The sequence below is a fragment of the Carcharhinus amblyrhynchos genome, chromosome 18, assembly GCF_965287045.1.
Source record: "Carcharhinus amblyrhynchos chromosome 18, sCarAmb.v2.hapA, whole genome shotgun sequence".
Lineage (NCBI taxonomy): Eukaryota > Metazoa > Chordata > Chondrichthyes > Carcharhiniformes > Carcharhinidae > Carcharhinus > Carcharhinus amblyrhynchos.
This window is the reverse complement of record NC_137341.1, coordinates 23,183,935-23,200,545: the sequence shown is the minus strand read 5'-3', so window position 1 is coordinate 23,200,545 and position 16,611 is coordinate 23,183,935. Positions and strand designations below refer to the sequence as shown.

Genomic DNA, 16,611 nt, shown 5'->3' with positions numbered 1-16,611 from the left:
ATAATGACAACAAGCTTCAGAGCAAATTGCATATTCCTCACAGGTGCCATATTGACAACAGTTGGGGCTGGACAGCTTTCACTCTATCACCACCTTTTCTATAAAATAGATCTGATGTCCCTATCAATCCAGATGCCTGCCCATCCACCAGGACAAAATTTTGTAGAGGTTCTTCAGACACTTAAACAGCCCCACACATTCAGCTGGAGATAAAAACTTGCTCTGAAAGTGTGGTTCCCATTCTTATCTTCCATCTCAATCAAACACTGCAAAATTATTCAAGAACAGATTTTTATTTGATAGTTACATTTAAAAAATTAAGTACAAAATGTTCTCATTGTGAGACCAGTGTCAACAGCTGTACAGAAAGTTGTTCCTAAAGGTTTGTCCAACTGTTCTTGGGATAAGCTTTCTTGAAGAGAAATAGAGCCAAAGTAAAGCAAAAGACATTCATTATGTTCAGGTGTCCATTTCACCCTCTCATCCAAACTACTACATGTCAAACTGGTATCAGTCACTGCAGCTTTGTACTGTTCAAGAGCACCAACTATCTAGGAAATACCCTGTTCTTAAGCCAGTGGAGTTTCATATCTCATCAGAACTGAGTTTGGAGAGGAAAAGTAGTGAGACAAATGTTGCCCAAGAAACAACAAAACTCAAGATTGTAAAGTGCTTTTTGAAATTTTGGATACAAGTGAAACTAGAACACCTGAAAAAGGGAGTGAAAAAGTTTGGTGCATAATGTACAGCTTAATTTACATGATCTCATCTGCCTCAAGTCACTACACATAATGGAGAGTCATGTTTCTGCCCCCCACCAACTCGATTCAAAACATATTGTTCACTTAGATATTTCAAAAAAGGTGTTTTAATACAAAAATCGAGCCTTACAAAAAAAAAGGGTTATTTACACAAACTTTGTCCCCTAAAATAGGAAAGAATTGGTTGCATGGGGGCAGACACAGTCAGCCAGTCAGAAGCTCCAGTCTTCATGCTGCATGTTTGATCTGCGTTGCCACAGCTTTTGTGGTGAGCAGCTTCTCCACCATGGTACGTGCATAGCGCAATCGGCTCGCCAACTCCTTGCAGCAGCCATGCTCCTCAATCATGCTTAGTTTGAATGTGTGGAACTCCCGCTTCTCATCAATGTAGGTCACTGCGTTCATCAGCGGGCACAGGATGATCTTAGTGTGATCCTGGAAGAATGGGGAAATAAAAAAAATAAATTCCTTGCACTTCTCCACCCATAAAAGAAAATGACTGTTCTAAATGGTGATTCAAAGATGCTCACCTGGAAGAAGTTGATTTGGACAGTTCCATTGCTGAGGTGCAAGACAATTGCGCTGCGTGTCCTGAACCAGATCCGCAGAAATGGGAGCCTTGCCAACTCATCACCTTCTCGGGGAGTGATGTTGGCCCCTGCCTTCAACAAGTGCTCGCTCATGTAGTTGCGAAAGTATTTCAACAGGGTTGCCTGCAAGGAGAGGGACTCAATTAACAACTCATTCTTTCTACATGTTGAATCACTTATGCTTACAGTTACTGATTGTATTTTGTAGGTGGAAGGTTTCCACCCAGTTTGGATGAACTGTTGCTATTCCTTTTGAAGGCCCACAATTTGCTGTTCCAAAGCCAGCCACCAACCCACCTTTGTCCAATTCTTTAAAGACTAAATCCTGATAGCAATTGTTTAAAAAAAAAATCAGACAAACCCAGTCTTTTTCCACAATTCCAATAGGCTGCAGTAGATCAGTAACTTGTCTAATTTTGCTCATCTCAACTATGAATGAAATCAAATCAAAGTCATCTCTTAAGCTAATTAGCAGATTGTTGTTTCCCAAGATTAAGTCAACATACTCATGAGATCACACTGCCAAAGGATTTGCAGGCTAATAGGTCTGTGAATGCACCTTCTGCAGCTGTAATCATTTTTATATCAGCTGATTGCAGCAAAGAACTAATCGCCCAAACAAAAAAGAATTTTTAAAGCAGGCTCCCACAACCTACATAATGGACAGTGTTCACACATATCAGCAACTGTCAACCTATTGTTCAGCACTGAAGATTTGGTTTCCATGCCTTGTAATTTGAATAGGTCCCTCCTGACAAAGACACAAGTGATCACATTAGGATCAATGTTCCCCACTATCACATTAATATTTGTCTCCTAAAAAGAGAGACTGCATTTGTGCACCAAACTGAGCAAATCTCAATTTATCTAATACTTATAACCAAGAGTACATATCCAGGACCTTCAGCCCAATTATCTGTTGAATAGCCACTGAATCTTGGGCAATGCTACTCCTACACTCACCTTTTTACTTAGACTGGGAGGGTAGGATCGAAAGTTCAGGTAAGTCTCAGTCATGTCACGTTCAATATATTGAAGACTCTCTCCATCATTGTACATGATTAAACGAGTGGAATCATTGAAGAGAACACCAACGCTGTTGTCACATAACTGATAACCTAGAGAGTGATTTGCAGAGTCAGTGTACTGCTGGAAGATAGGGAACAGAACCTGTACAAGTTACCTACCCTACTGGCCAGATATCAAAGACACCAGAAATATGGAGAAATGTGAAAAATCCTGCAACCCTTGTTAGAGAGTTACATCTCCACTCAGCAAGTTGCTTCTGAGGATAGGAGTGAATATAGCCTGTTTAAGGCAAAATCCACTATTTCTCACATTAGGGAAAAAATTTCCTCAATTATGCAGAAAATCTGCATTTCTTGAGAAGGCCAAGAGGCCCCAGTATGATTAAGGTTGTATTCAGGCAAGTTAGTCCCCTCCCCAATTTTCCACAACAGCGCAAAATAAATTATTCCACCGATTAGTCAGGTTGGGCCAAGGTAACCCTAGAAAAGCTAATCCAGATTCACTCTGCTGGTAACCAAGACAGACGATGAGGGCCCAAGGTATAAGAGTACTTGTGTTCAATAATCCAGTGTAGACAAGAATACTTACCCAAACCATATTTATCAGAATAATCAACCCACTTGCTGACCCAGAAAATTGGTATACAGGCCGGGTCTTCAGCCTCCTCTGTCAGGAGAGAGAAGGAATAGTAAATACTGCATTCATACATGTTCAGATACAAAAGAGCTTAAGACATTGGAGTTGGGGGTAAAAGAAAAACAGAAAAGGAAAGCACAACAGATAAACCTAGCTGATGGGAAAACAAAATTACCCCAAATTTATTGAGCAGTTAATTTTTTACCTTTTCCACAAGGTGCCAATTCAGTGAAAATGTTTCACAGTGCAATTACTCACCCACAAAAAGAAAATCAATAAAAGGAAAAGGTGTGATGGGTTGAAGTTGCTAAGCTAGCTAGCAGGAATTTCATTAATTGTACAAAAGTAAGGTTGAGGCAACTCCATTTTGCTGGCATTAAAATGGGACATCAATTCATGGGGCACTAATTTTCCCCCAGCAGCCCAGGTCAAGGCAGTCTAAATGCTATAAAAACAACACTTCAGGAGCTACGACTTTTGAGAAGCCTGTTTCTGTACCTTGTCTGATGACTGCTTTGTCAGCTGGCCTTGCTGTTACTACACTGTTTAGCTGCTGCAATAGGTCCGAGAGATAGAAATCATTGCATTCCCCTACTTCCCTGTAGAAAACAGAAATTATTTTAGTCACAAAGATTCACGTACTCGTGAACTTGTGCAGACAGCTTGATCACTCAGTTAAGCACTATGAGGGCCATTGAATCCAAATTACAAAAGCACGCAAAGAGAGGTCACTGTACAAAATAGCAGCATTTGCTTGCTCAGTCAGATGTGTTTTGGTAGATTAAAGCGATGTATTAGCAGTTTAAGGAATGAAATTAGTTTTACAATAGCCCCAAGTAGTACCATATGACATCTTCCTTTCCAATATTTGAATAGTGGTTAGGAACAATAGTCAGAGTGGGAGTGGACAAACTGGCATTTCCAACATGATAAAATATAGGAAAGGTCTATAGAAAAGTTTAAAGAACTCAAACATCTCAATTATACTAGTCAGCATTATGTAGCATTAACCCATACAGCCTCCCAAATTCAATCCCTGGATTATAAGAGAGGGGAAAAGATGGAAAGATAGACCAACTACTTAAACTTGACTGGAAGCCCATATGGATTGAGCTCCATGACTCCCCAAAGACAAAATTCAACAGGCAGAGTCAATGGATATAGACAGGCACTTGGAAGGTTCCCCTACATGGGACCATTTCAAAAATAATTGAAAAAATTGCAACAGCAAAGCTGCTCATATAACCAAAAAGCTTCCTTTGGTCTACATGAAGCAATTAGAGATAAAACATCATTTCTAGTGGTATTAGCAGTAAGAGAATACTTACTTTGCTACTCCATCTTCTGACTTGCCTGGTTTGTCACCAGCTGGAACATCTATTGGATGAACATTACAAGATCAAATCAATAAACTATTAGTGGAAGTGAATTACTAACAAATTTCCTTAGTCAAAAACTTGCACTTCCTCCCCTTCAGCAGTAACTCAAGAGATCCAGTGGTTGGCAGAGATTTCTAACAATCATTTCAGCAATTTCAAATCCCATTCTTTAAGAGCACAATGTTGTCATTGATGTGGTCAGTTTATGGCTCTGCAGCTTGAGATGAAGGACAATTCCCCTACTAATCATCTGCTATTCCAGTCTTCATTCACTGTTATTTGCACAACACCTTTCACTTAAGTCAGAATCTAAAGTGCTGCTCTGTTTTCTGTCAGTGAATTTGCATTTGTTTTGCAATTTGCTGAATTGTCATCTTCTCTAGTTATATTTCAGCAAAATACAGAGCTGCACTTGCAAGGAATGTGACCAAAGAATTACATAGTGAAGTTTAATTTGTATATGTTAATGGTTCGTGGAACTCTTCTTGACACTTTTCTGGTCAGCAGCAGGAGTTAGCATTCCTTAATATGCAGAAATCAGAGCCAGACACAAGTAAAACCCTAATCCATCATCCTATAATCAGATAGTGTAACTAGAAGTTTCAATGGTGTCATTAGGAGAGCTAAAGAGTAAAGTTTTAGACAGTTCTTAACAGTTTCATTCGAGGTCTCTTCCTGACACTAGTTTGAAAGGAAATGACACCTCTTGTGCAACACTGAAAGTAGTAATAGAGTGGTCACTAGCAGTGGAACAATTGGGATCATGTGTATTGGCTATTAATTTTGTACCAATATATCAAGTAAGCTTAGTCAGAATGATTTAGTGTTTCAACCAAGAGGGAGGATGCTGTTAAGAATACAATAGCAGTAGACCACATGGTGCCTTGAACCTACTCCAATATTAAGTAGGAAAGTAATTGCTTCACAATTCCACTTTCCCCATAATCTAGACTCAGAACCTAAAATATTTTTCTAAAGCATTCACAACTCTGGAGGTAGAGAACAGCAAAGAAACTTCTGTCCTAATCATCAACCCCTTAGCCCAAGACTATGCCGTGTTCCAGATTCCCCAGTCTGGAGAAAACAACCTCCACGGCACATTGAAATATACAAGATTCTGCAGTCATACAATGAGATCACATCACATTCTTCTAAATTCTATACAATATAGACCCAATTTATTCAGCCTATCATAGCACAACCTTCTCATCTCAGGAACTAGTCTAGTGAGCTTTCAGTGCACCACCTCCAATGAAAGTATACCTTTCCTTTGCTACAAAGAACAAACCTGCACACAGTATCCCAGTTTGATCTCAAAGTCCTATTCAGTTGTAGGAAGACTTGCACTCCAATGCTCCTACATGACATTTTGCTTTTCTACTCTTCAAATTGAATAACGTCGCTCTTCCACACATTATACTCCATCTGCCTTGTCGCCCACTTATTTAAGTAAACAATACATCTTTGTAGCCTGTGTCAAATTCACAGCTTACATTCAAATTTAGCTTTTGTTGTCAGCAAGCTTGGATACGTTACTTTGTCAAGTTAATACAGATATAGGTATTAGCCCAGCACTCATTTATAACAGTCTCAGTCCATCAACTTCAAAATGCTCCCTTATCTTTGCCCCCTGTCCATTAACTCATTCTCCATGCACACTAATATAACACCCAACTCCATGATTAATCTTTTGTGACAAATTTAGGAATTTTTCTTCATGTTGCTTTTGTCTTATTTTTGATGCATATTAAGGCTCCATAAGAGAATCCAGCATTTTCCCAATGATCGTGTCAGGCAAAGCTGGCTGTGGTTCCAAGTTCTCTCTCTCCTCCACTCCTCACCCCATGTTACATTTGTTAACTTTCCATCTTCTGGCACCAACCTAGAATCATCTGGGAAATCATAGTCACTGGATTCATTATCTCTGCAGTTGCCTTGATCTATAAAAGGGAGTCAAAGGTTATGGGATGAGCAGCAGGAAAGTAGAGCTGATGCCACATCACATCCGTAACAATCTTATTGAATGGCACAGTAGGCTCGAGCATCCGGGTGGCCTATCCCTGCCCTTATTTCTTATGGTCTCAGAACCTGAGGATGTAGACCACTGGGGTCCTGGGGATTTGTTGGCTGTTAGCCCCTTAAGATTCTCTAATATCTGCCAATTTTAATTTATCAGTGCCTTAGTTACATTCCATTTTTGTCCCATAATTTGTGTCTACTGCAAAGTCTGATATATTCACCATCTCTGCCATTTCCTCATCCTTTGATAATTTCTCCTGTCCCTGCTTCCAAGGGATCGATGTTTGTTAATTATTCATTTTATATATTTGCAGAAGTTTCAATCTATTTTAATATTCTTGGTTAACTTACTCACTTATTTTTTCCCTTTTTAATCAATCAATTTTTTGGCTGCCAAAAGAATATCCCAATTGACAGATCTACTACAATTCTTTACAACATTAAAAGCCTCTTCTCTTAATTCAATACAATCCTTAATTTCACTAGAAATTCACGGATCAGTGTTTTATTTCAAAATGAAACATTTTGACCCTTCAAATCGTTTCTTACTGTTTATTTGCTGCCTTATCAACTCTTCCTCATACCTAGATACAATCATTGAATTCTTGATTGGGCCCGGGAGTATGTCAATTTCAAATTTAATTACATTTTGATCATTGCTCACATCCCCCAAAAAAAACCCTGCCATCCCTGGGCATAACTAACCACTGTTACACCGAACCAGATCTAAAATAGCTTTATCCTCAATACAAAAAGCAAAATATTATGGATATTGGAAGCTTGGTACAGAGCAGTACAGTGGCAGTTAGCACTGCTGCCTCACAGCAGGGACCCAGGTTCGTTCGATTCCCGTCTTGGGTCACTGTCCGTGCAGAGTCTGAATGTTTGCCCCGTGTCTGCGTGGGTTTCCTCTGGGTGCTTCAAGTTTCCGCCTAGTGTGAAAAATGTGCTGGTTGGGTGCATTGGCCATGCTAAATTCTCCCTCAGTGTTCCCAAACAAGCTCTGAAGTGTGGCGACTAGGGGATTTTCAATGTTTCATTTTTGAAAAAAAAGCACTGATCCGTGACTTTCTAGTGAAATTAAGGACTGTGTTGAATTAAGAGGCTTATAATGTTGTAAAGAATAGTAGTAGATCTGTCAATTGGGGTATTCTTGTGACAGCCAAAATATTGATAAAAGGGGAAAAAAGTAAGCTAACCAGGAATATTAAAATAAATTGAAACTTCTGCAAATATATAAAGTGAATAACTAAAACATTGAAGCAGGGAAGGAGACATTATCAAGGGATGAAGAAATGGCAGAGATGGTGAATATACTGCTGTGTTCATGTAAGCCTACTCATGATACTAATAAACTAAAATGCTTGGAATACGTAGGTCTGGCAGCCTCTGTTGAAAGAAAACAGTTTTAACATTTCAGGTTAATGATCTTTCACCAGTCTGACCAGTTGAGTATTTCCAACATTTAAGCTTTATCCCTAGTCAGTTCCTAAAATTTTGTTCCAAAAAGCAATTGCAAAAACATTCTACAAATTCATTTTCCAAGCCATCATTTGATATGTGCAGATTACATGGAAATGAAAAGTCTCCCATAATTACTACATTTAGAAATGGATCTTCTTTGGTACAGATTGAGAAACTTCTAATTCATGCTACACAATATGCACCCATATTGTGGCCACCCCATCACTGCCCAATGTATGGTACCTTTGTTGAGTTCAGTAAGGGGCCGTCTCAAACTGGAATCAATCCCACCAGGAGCTAGGGAAAATCTGGGAGCCATAGTCAAGCAACTCGTGGGCAACCGGACAGGCAGGTAACCAGATGTGAAGAACTCATCGTTCAGCAGCTCATGGATGTTGGGCCGCGCACTTGGATCAGATCGGAGCATCTTCTGTATGAGGCTAGCAGCCACAGGATTTACATGCTGAGGATTAGAGTAGTATTGGTTAAAAGGAAGGTAAATATTACAGAATAGGCCAATCAAACCATGCACACCAACCTCCTCATAGTATTATATTTCTGTCTCCCACTTCTCTAGCTTCCCTTTGGACACATCTATGCTTGTGTCTCACCACTTCATGCAGTAATCCTATTGGTTTTATTAGTGACATTCCAATTTATGGCACCTAGTTTCAGATTCCCTATCAGTGGAAACATCTCAACCATACTCATTCATAATCTTAAATGATCACTACCAGGTCACCTTCTAGCCTTTGTTTTTCTACAAAAACCACAGCATGCTTAGCATTTCCTGATAGACTCCTGACCTTCTCTGCGCCAGTGTAGTCCTTTTAAGACCAATTGCCAGCAGTTAAATGACAAGACATCAATAATAAGTGCATGAAACTTATCCTCAGCAACTTGGCCTGATGATAGACTCCCAACCACTGATGGGTTTCATACAACCTAATAAAATTTAACGCTAGAATTTTCATCGATGTCCCAGATATCTCTGAAATAATTGGCCCAGAAAAGAAGTTCTGTGCTAAGCACTCACCTTGGGAATATTATATTCATTTTTTTTTATCCTCAGGTATGTTTCTTTCAAACAGGAAGTTTCAAATGGAGGTTTCCCCACCAGTAGTGTATACCTGCAAGAGGGTGGTGGTACAATGTGAGCAGGATACAATATATAAAAAAAAAATTGAAATCTCCTTATGAGTAGAGAATGAAATACTCACATAATACAGCCTAGAGACCAGACATCAACCTCAAAACTATGTCCTTTCTTGCCAATCACTTCTGGAGCAATGTAGTTGGGCGTCCCACACAAGGTCTTCTTGCGTTCTCCTTCATATTGTACTGTTGTGGCCAGGCCAAAGTCACCTTCAAAACAATCCACACTATAGGTCAATGTTTATTCTCAGACTGGTTACAGCACAGGAGGCTATTTCGCTTGTCACATGCATGCCAGCTTTCTACAAAAGCAACCCAATTAGTCCCTACCCCAATATTTTTTCCCCCCTTGTAAACATTTTCTCTACACTTAACCAAATTTTCTTTTAAAATTCACGAAAGAATCTGCCTCCACCACATTGGACTCCACCAATGCAGTGCAGATCCTAGGCATTGCTAACTTTGGATCTTTTGCTAATCACTTCAAATTGATGTCATCTGGTTCTCACCCATCCATCATTGGGGAATGTTTTTGAAACCCCACCTACCATTGTCTATGCTGTCCAGGCCCTCCTTTAACCTTCTCTCCTCCAAAGGTGAACAGCTCCAGTTTCTCCAATGTAACCACATAACTGAAGTTTTTTTATCCCTGGAACTATTGTCATAAATCATTTCTGCATCCTCTCCAAATGCCTTTATTCCTTTCATAAAGCATGGTGTCTAGATTTGGACAAAATACCACAGTTGAGGCTGAACTAGTGTTTTATAAATGTTCCTCATAATTTCCTTGCTGGTCACCCCATTGCTCCATTTATAACGTCCAGGATCCTGCATCTCTCATTCACTGCCCTACCGCCTTCAAAAATTTATGCAGAGATTCCCCCAGACCACTTTAAATTGTAATCTTTATTTTACATTGCCTTGCCTTTCCTCATTCTTGTGGAAAGTCTGAATAACTGAGGACAAGAATGCTAGGAAGCAGTCAGGTGGGTCATCAGGGGCTGTGACTGGTATCCTTGGGCTAACTTGATGAGAGGGCTATGGTGGCACCATGCTAAAGTTGGTCAGGTTCAGTGACCCAGCTGATACTTGCCTCTCCTTGTGTTTCCCAGTGGGAATCCTTCCATCTGAGGGGGGGGATTTGGAAAGGAGAGAGGGACCACAACCAAAGGGAGATTGGACAGATCACCATTTCAGAACAGGGGAAGTTATTCCTGGTGTCCTAGCCAATATTTGATCCACAATCAACATCACAAACAGATTATCTGGTCACTATCACATGGATGTTTGAGTGCATTGAATGCATTCAAGAAGCATCTAGATATAACACTTGGTGAATGGGATCAAGGTTATGGGGAGAAAACAGAATTAGGCTCTGAATTGGATGATCAGACATGATGGTGATGAATGGTGGAGCAGGCTTGAAGGGCCAAATGGCCTCCTCCTATCTTCTATATTTTTGGGACCTTGCTATGTGTATTTTGGCTACTGCGTTTCATACAGTACAGGAGACTAAACTTGAAAAAAGTATTGAATTGGCTGGAAAGTGTTTTCAGATGTCTGGCAGTTGTGAAAAACACTTAAATGCAAGTTTTTCTCCTCCAAAGGTCAATGACACACACAAAGACCAGACTAGCCACTATGCTGGAAGGAACCCCAAATTGTCATTTTTGACATGGTGCTGTAAGACAGGCATGTCAGTATCGTCATTAGGTCACAAAGTCCAGCTGACTACACTCACTCAACATAGTCACTCTTGACCGTACCTGGTAACAGCTGGGGAAGCAAGAGTCCTCATAGGGGCTGAAGTGGAAGGTCAGAGACCGTGCTTTAATTTAAAATTTAAATCTTGTAAAATTGCACTTAGCACGTCAGATGTACAAGTTTCAAGTATCATTTCAAACATTATACAAGTTCAAAAGTATTCCAATGCAGTCTACTTTTTTTATAGTGTATTTACAAGCACTCATCACAGCGGATGACTTGCTCAACTGTATAAACCCACAGTGACCCAGCAGGACCGAGAGTCAGTTAGCTGTTCCCCCTCGCAGCCGAGATGCAGTCACGTTCTCTATCATACTAGTTGGTCACTCCCCTTTAATTGTCACTATCCCTTTAAATGGCACCTCCTACTACTACCCATGTGTCTTACGGTGGAGACGATTAAAAAATCGCTCATGTAGCTTCGAGGAAATTCGAATGTAAAATGTGCCCAAATCCAGCGAGGTTCAGATCATGCACTCTTCAAACTTTACACAAATATTAACTCGTACTAATCGAGGAAAGTTAGCCCTGCACTCTCCTCAACTTCCTGTGTCCTCCGGATGTACGTAGAGAAAGATATTCTGAGCGAGTTTAATATTTTTTAATAAACGTATGCACGGTTTGCAGGAGAAAAACAATACTTAGTTCCATAAGTGGCCCAGTTAAACTGGCCACACAGTACTAACACCGGGACAGGACACAGTGCAAAGTTTTACCTATCTTCACTTCCATATCATCATTGAGGAAGAGGTTGCCGAGCTTGAGATCTCGATGGATAACGTGGTTATCGTGCAGATATTGGCCGCCCGAGATTATTTGCTTTAGGTAATACCGGGCCTCCGGTTCAGTGACAGCCTTTCGCCTCTTGTGCAATTCTAACAGAGACTGAACAAGACATTTTGTTTATTATGGCATGGCAATCAAAAAGAGAGAGTTCAGTTAAAAAGACTGGGAAAGGAGAATGACCCGATCAGCGACACGCGGTCTTAGTCCCAGCTCAGTGGGGAGCGGGGGAACCGGTGAATGTTCATTACCGGAGTACAAACTGTGGCTTTATATGAAATGGAGATACCAGCGTAGGATTAGGGTAAACACTGAAGTCTGGTTTTGCGAGACTTCTTGCTGGCTTTACATGGAGCCATTTAGTAAATTAATATGGGGAGCGGAGAACTGGTGAATGTTCATTACCGGAGTACAAACTGTGGCTTTATATGGAGTGGAGATACCGACGATGATCGGGGTAAACACGGTAAAAAGTCTACTGTTGGGACACTTCTTACTGGCTTTACATGGAGCCATTTGGTAAATTAGTATGCGGGGTGGCGGTGGATGTGAGCTGGGAACTGTCGTGTGGCTCCGCCTTCTTTGAGACGGAGCGTCAGGGCGGCCAACCCGCTGAGTTGCTGGATTTTTTAAATATCAACTCCCTTTAAAGCGAGGGGCCAATGAGGCGGCGCCGAGCCCGGCTCGAAGCCCAGTTCCACCCGGGAGGTGAGAGAGCCAGTGAAGGGTCAAGGGGAGCAGGGAGAAGCCGCTAGCCCGCACCCTCCCCTCCGCCGGGAGTCGATACATTGACAAAGCCAGTGGATACATTGTTGCCAATAGCCCCGGCAGCGGCCCCTGTGATTGGTGCCGTTGCCCGGAGCCTCTCCCAAATGGTTACAGTTGGTTCCATGGCCGGAACGCTGCCAGGCGCTCCCATTCAGCGGCTTCATTGTGTCCCGCAGCCTCCCCTTTTAAAACGGTCAGTCCACCCATTCAATCCAAACCACCCCGGGGACGGAGCAGGCAATTTGCTTCTCCCCGAGGCACACTCACCCTCCGCCTGCACAGCTCCAGCACCACGTAGACAAAGTCATCGTCCTCGAAGAAGCCGTGGAAACCCACCACGTTACAGTGATTCAGGCTCTTGTGGATAGAGATCTCCATGGACATCTTCTCCCGCTGGTGCGGCTTCATCAGCAGCGTCTTGGGCACGATCTTGCCGGCGTACACCTCGTTGGTGTCCATGTCGGAGATCTCGTAGCACTTGGCGAACCCCCCTTTGCCCAGGAAACGGCCCCGCATGTACCTCTTCATGGTCTTGGGGTTCACCAAGATATCGGGGATTTCCTTGGCCACCGGGGTCACCACTGTCCCCAGCTTGGCTGACGGTTTACCGGACGCAGTGGTCATTTTGAATGGGTTTAATGCAGAGGAGAAGGGGTGGGGAGAAAAGCAAAGTCCCTGAGCGAGTCCTTTCCGGGGCTGTAGTCCCAGGGTTGGTGCACAAGCCTGGGGTGCTGTTTGGCACTGTGCTGGTTACAGGAGGGGGATAAGGAAGCTGCAGCGTCCGTCCCGGCCCACAGCTCGCGGGCTCTGATTCAAATCAGCAGCGCCGGCGGTTACTCAGCCCAGCACCGCTTCCTATTGGCTGCTTTCATTTAAATAGAACCCAGCCCGGGCTGCATGCCGGGAACAGAACGGTTTAAATGCGGCTGCCTAGCAACCGGCCTGAGTGACAGCTCAGCCGACCAGTCACATCACCGCTCAACCCCGCTGCCCACTACTTCCTGGGCAACCGAGGGAAAAGGGCGGGAGCTGAGCCAAGCTGCTGTTGAGTTAATGTCATTTTGCTCAGCTCCCTATCTTCATCTCCTGAACACATTGCCTCCTCGCTGGGTACAAGGTCTTTGGAAGCTATGGCTCAGTGACCAGCTTTGCCTTGGAGACAGAAAATTGTGTTCATGTTTCCCCCCACCCCCCTTCCTTCCTTCAGGTTCTATGCCCGAACGGCATTAGCAGTCATGGACTTCCATTGGACTGATTTGTGATTCAGGTTGGCAAAGTCTTGCTGTGACTTGCCTTCGTCTCCTGCAGTTGTGGCTGTGTGGGTAATTCTCTGGCACAGTGGCTAGCACTGCTGCCTCACAATGCCAAGGACCTGGGTTCAATTCTGGTCTTGGGGGACTGTGGGGTCTACATTTCTCCCCATGTCTGCATAGGTTTCCTCCAGATGTTCCAGTTTTCTCCTACAGTCCAAAGATGTGCTGGTTAAGTTGATTACCTATGCTAAATTGCCCCTTAGTGTCCAAAGATGAGTAGCTAAAGGGGATTAGCAGGCTAAATATGTGGTGTTATGGATAGGACCTGAGTAAGATGCTCTGTCAGAACCGAATGGTTTCCTTCTGCACTGCAATGATTCTATTATTCTTACTGTCTGCCATCAGGCTCAAGGATTTACAGGCTGATTAGCAACTTGTTTGAATGAATGCAATTCATAAGAACATAAGAAATAGGAGCAGGAGTAGGCCATCTAGCCCTTCGAGCCTGCCCCGCCATTCAATAAGATCATGGCTGATCTGTCGTGGCTCAGTTCCACATTCCCGCCCTCTCCCCATAACCCTTAATCTCCTCGCTTATCAAAAACCCATCAACCCGCGTCTTAAAAATATTTAGCGAGGTAGCCTCCACCACTTCAACGGGCAGAGAATTCCAGAGATTCACCACCCTTTGAGTGAAGAAGTTCCTCCTCAACTCTGTTCTAAACCGCCCCCCTTTATCTTGAGGCTGTGCCCCCTAGTCCTACTGTCCTTTCTGAGCAAGAAGAGTCTCTCCACTTCTATCCTATCCATCCCATTCATCATCTTATACGTCTCAATGAGATCTCCCCTCATTCTTCTAAACTCTAACGAGTACAAGCCTAGTTTATTCAGCCGCTCCTCATAGCTCAACCCCCTCAACTCCGGTATCAGCCTAGTAAACCTCCTCTGCACTCTCTCCAAGACCAAAATATCCTTGCGTAAGTGCAGCGACCAAAACTGCACACAGTACTCCAGCTGCGGCCTCACCAGTGCCCTATACAGCTGCAGCAAGACCTCCCTACTTTTATATTCCTTAGCCAGAGCATCTGGCTGAGAGTACGGATGCCACCAGAGCGCCAAAAGGCTTAACTCAAAGACCATAAGAGTATATAATCCACGCTGGCACGTCAGTACTGTGGGAGTGTTGCACTGTTTTTTGGATGAGTTTGTTTATTCAAGACTTTGCTGGTTAGACTAGCATTTATTGTGCCCCTCTAATTACCCATGAGGTGATGAGCTGCCTTCTTGTACTGCTGCAATCCATGTATGCACACCAACAGTGCTGTTTCCCACAAGAGGGAATTCTGGGATTTCAATCCAGCAAAAGTGAAGGAATGATGATATATTTCTCAGAAAAAGATATAGGCAGTTTGAGTGAAGAAATTCCAATTATCCCAGCTCTAAGTCTTTGGAATTCTCTATAGCCCTATAGTATTCTCTATAGTATGTTCACAAGAGATTGATAGATTCCTAGATATTAAAGATATCAAGGGTTATGGGGATAATGTGGGAAAATTGAGGTAAATCAGCTAGTTGAATGATGGAGCAAAATTGAGGGACCTGAATGGTCTATTCCTACTCCTATTTCCTACGTGAATTTGGCAGAGTATGCTTTATCTGAACTATGATTCCCAGTAGCCCTACGCAGATGGAGCAATGTTAGAAGGCAGCCTGGTGCAATCTCTTGCGGGGGGGGGAGAAGTTCAGGTAGTTGACAGGAAGGAAAGGCATGCTTACAGGGATGGACAGTCAAAAATAGAAAATCATTGTAATGTCTGTGTAAAATTAAAGCATTGACAGTGGAGATAGTTCTGAATTAAACAGTTGGCAACATGATGCTTTATATACATGCCAAAAGCTCCATTTATGATCCTGTTCTGCATATAAGATTTAATGTGACTCAGAGAAACTGGGTCAGTAAGATGCAGCTGCCTTTTGCTGTCTGTATTAAATACTGACAAGGGAGGGAGAGCTTGGTGCCAAAGCTAAGCTGACCACCATAGAGGTACAGTTTGCAGATAACTGTGGTATCATTGCATCAGGTTTGCAAACCACTTTTGATCCTTCAATTTTGCTGACAAGAAACTCGTGATGTTGCCAAAGCAAAACTCATTAACCACACTAGATCAGTCAAAGATTCCACCTCCCATATATGTTGGAGAGATTCTGGAATATGTTGAATACCTCCTACAACTCATCATCAATGATGGCCTTTTGAGTGAGGTGGCTGCTGAGATTCAACACCGTGACACTTGAATCAGTCTTCTACAAATTACAGCAGCAAGTGTTTTGGCAGCAAAGACTTCTGCAAGTCAACAAAGGTCCACGGAGAATGGCTGACCTCATCATCTCGACTGTATATCAACAACACAAAAACGCTAGAGAAATTCCATCAGCAATGCTTCTAGCACATTCTCTAGATTCGGAGAAATATGGAACAAATGCTGCTAGCTTTCTTGAAACCACAATCATTTATGAAAAGCTCCTGAAAAATCAATTTTAATGGATTGGACACTGTTCCAAAGCGCTGGATCCTGTTTTTCCTAACTCAAATGGCCCAATGTTGTGTGTGTGTGGGTGGACACACACACAAAGAAAATGCCTCAAAGACATCTTGAATCTTTAAGTATATGACAGCATTGACATATTGACACTGTTGATTGGTAGCAAGTTCCTCCCAATCATTCAAGTTGAGAACAACTTGTTCCTCAAGCTGAATCACACTTTGAATTTGAAGTCTTAATGATGAGGTAGAGTGGCAGCTAAGGAGAAAAGGAAGTAAATCCTGCACTCAGATCCCACTATCTCTTGGGAGCTTCTGTCCCATGTGCCCAAAGATCTGGGGGTCAAGAATCAGCCTGTTGAGTCAATGAAAACTCATGGCAGAAACTCACACTTGGAGGTGGATGTAATCCTTGAATCGAAGGATAGCTGATGACTACCACCAAGGAAGAGATCACAATGTTTTAAT

At 42.5% G+C, this 16,611-nt stretch overlaps 1 protein-coding gene across 2 annotated transcripts; it reads right to left on the bottom strand.

Moving 5' to 3' along the window:
• Positions 1–280: 280 nt before the first annotated feature.
• Positions 281–13,171, bottom strand: plk1 (polo-like kinase 1 (Drosophila)). 2 transcript variants are annotated; one of them, XM_080206560.1, is made up of 11 exons: positions 12,616–13,171; positions 11,514–11,682; positions 9,099–9,243; positions 8,915–9,008; positions 8,122–8,341; positions 4,345–4,393; positions 3,515–3,615; positions 2,969–3,046; positions 2,315–2,469; positions 1,292–1,474; positions 281–1,196 (listed from the first exon to the last, which is right to left on the bottom strand). In XM_080206560.1, exons 1-11 carry the CDS (start codon positions 12,970–12,972, stop codon positions 990–992), a joined length of 1,758 nt encoding a protein of 585 aa, XP_080062686.1. In that variant the 5' UTR covers positions 12,973–13,171; the 3' UTR covers positions 281–989. The 2 variants fall into 2 exon arrangements, with proteins under 2 accessions (XP_080062686.1, XP_080062685.1); XM_080206559.1 differs by lacking the exon at positions 12,616–13,171 and adding an exon at positions 11,986–12,135.
• Between the last annotated feature and the right edge of the window lie 3,440 nt (positions 13,172–16,611).

Coding starts and splice junctions, on each gene's coding strand:
- plk1 (XM_080206560.1), bottom strand. CDS start 12,972: ATGACCACTGCGTCCGGTAAACCGTCAGCCAAGCTGGGGACAGTGGTG. Junction 4,394..8,121: donor CCTTACTGAACTCAACAAAG/GTACCATACATT, acceptor TTCATCCAATAG/ATGTTCCAGCTGGTGACAAA. Junction 1,197..1,291: donor TCCAAATCAACTTCTTCCAG/GTGAGCATCTTT, acceptor CCATTCTTCCAG/GATCACACTAAGATCATCCT.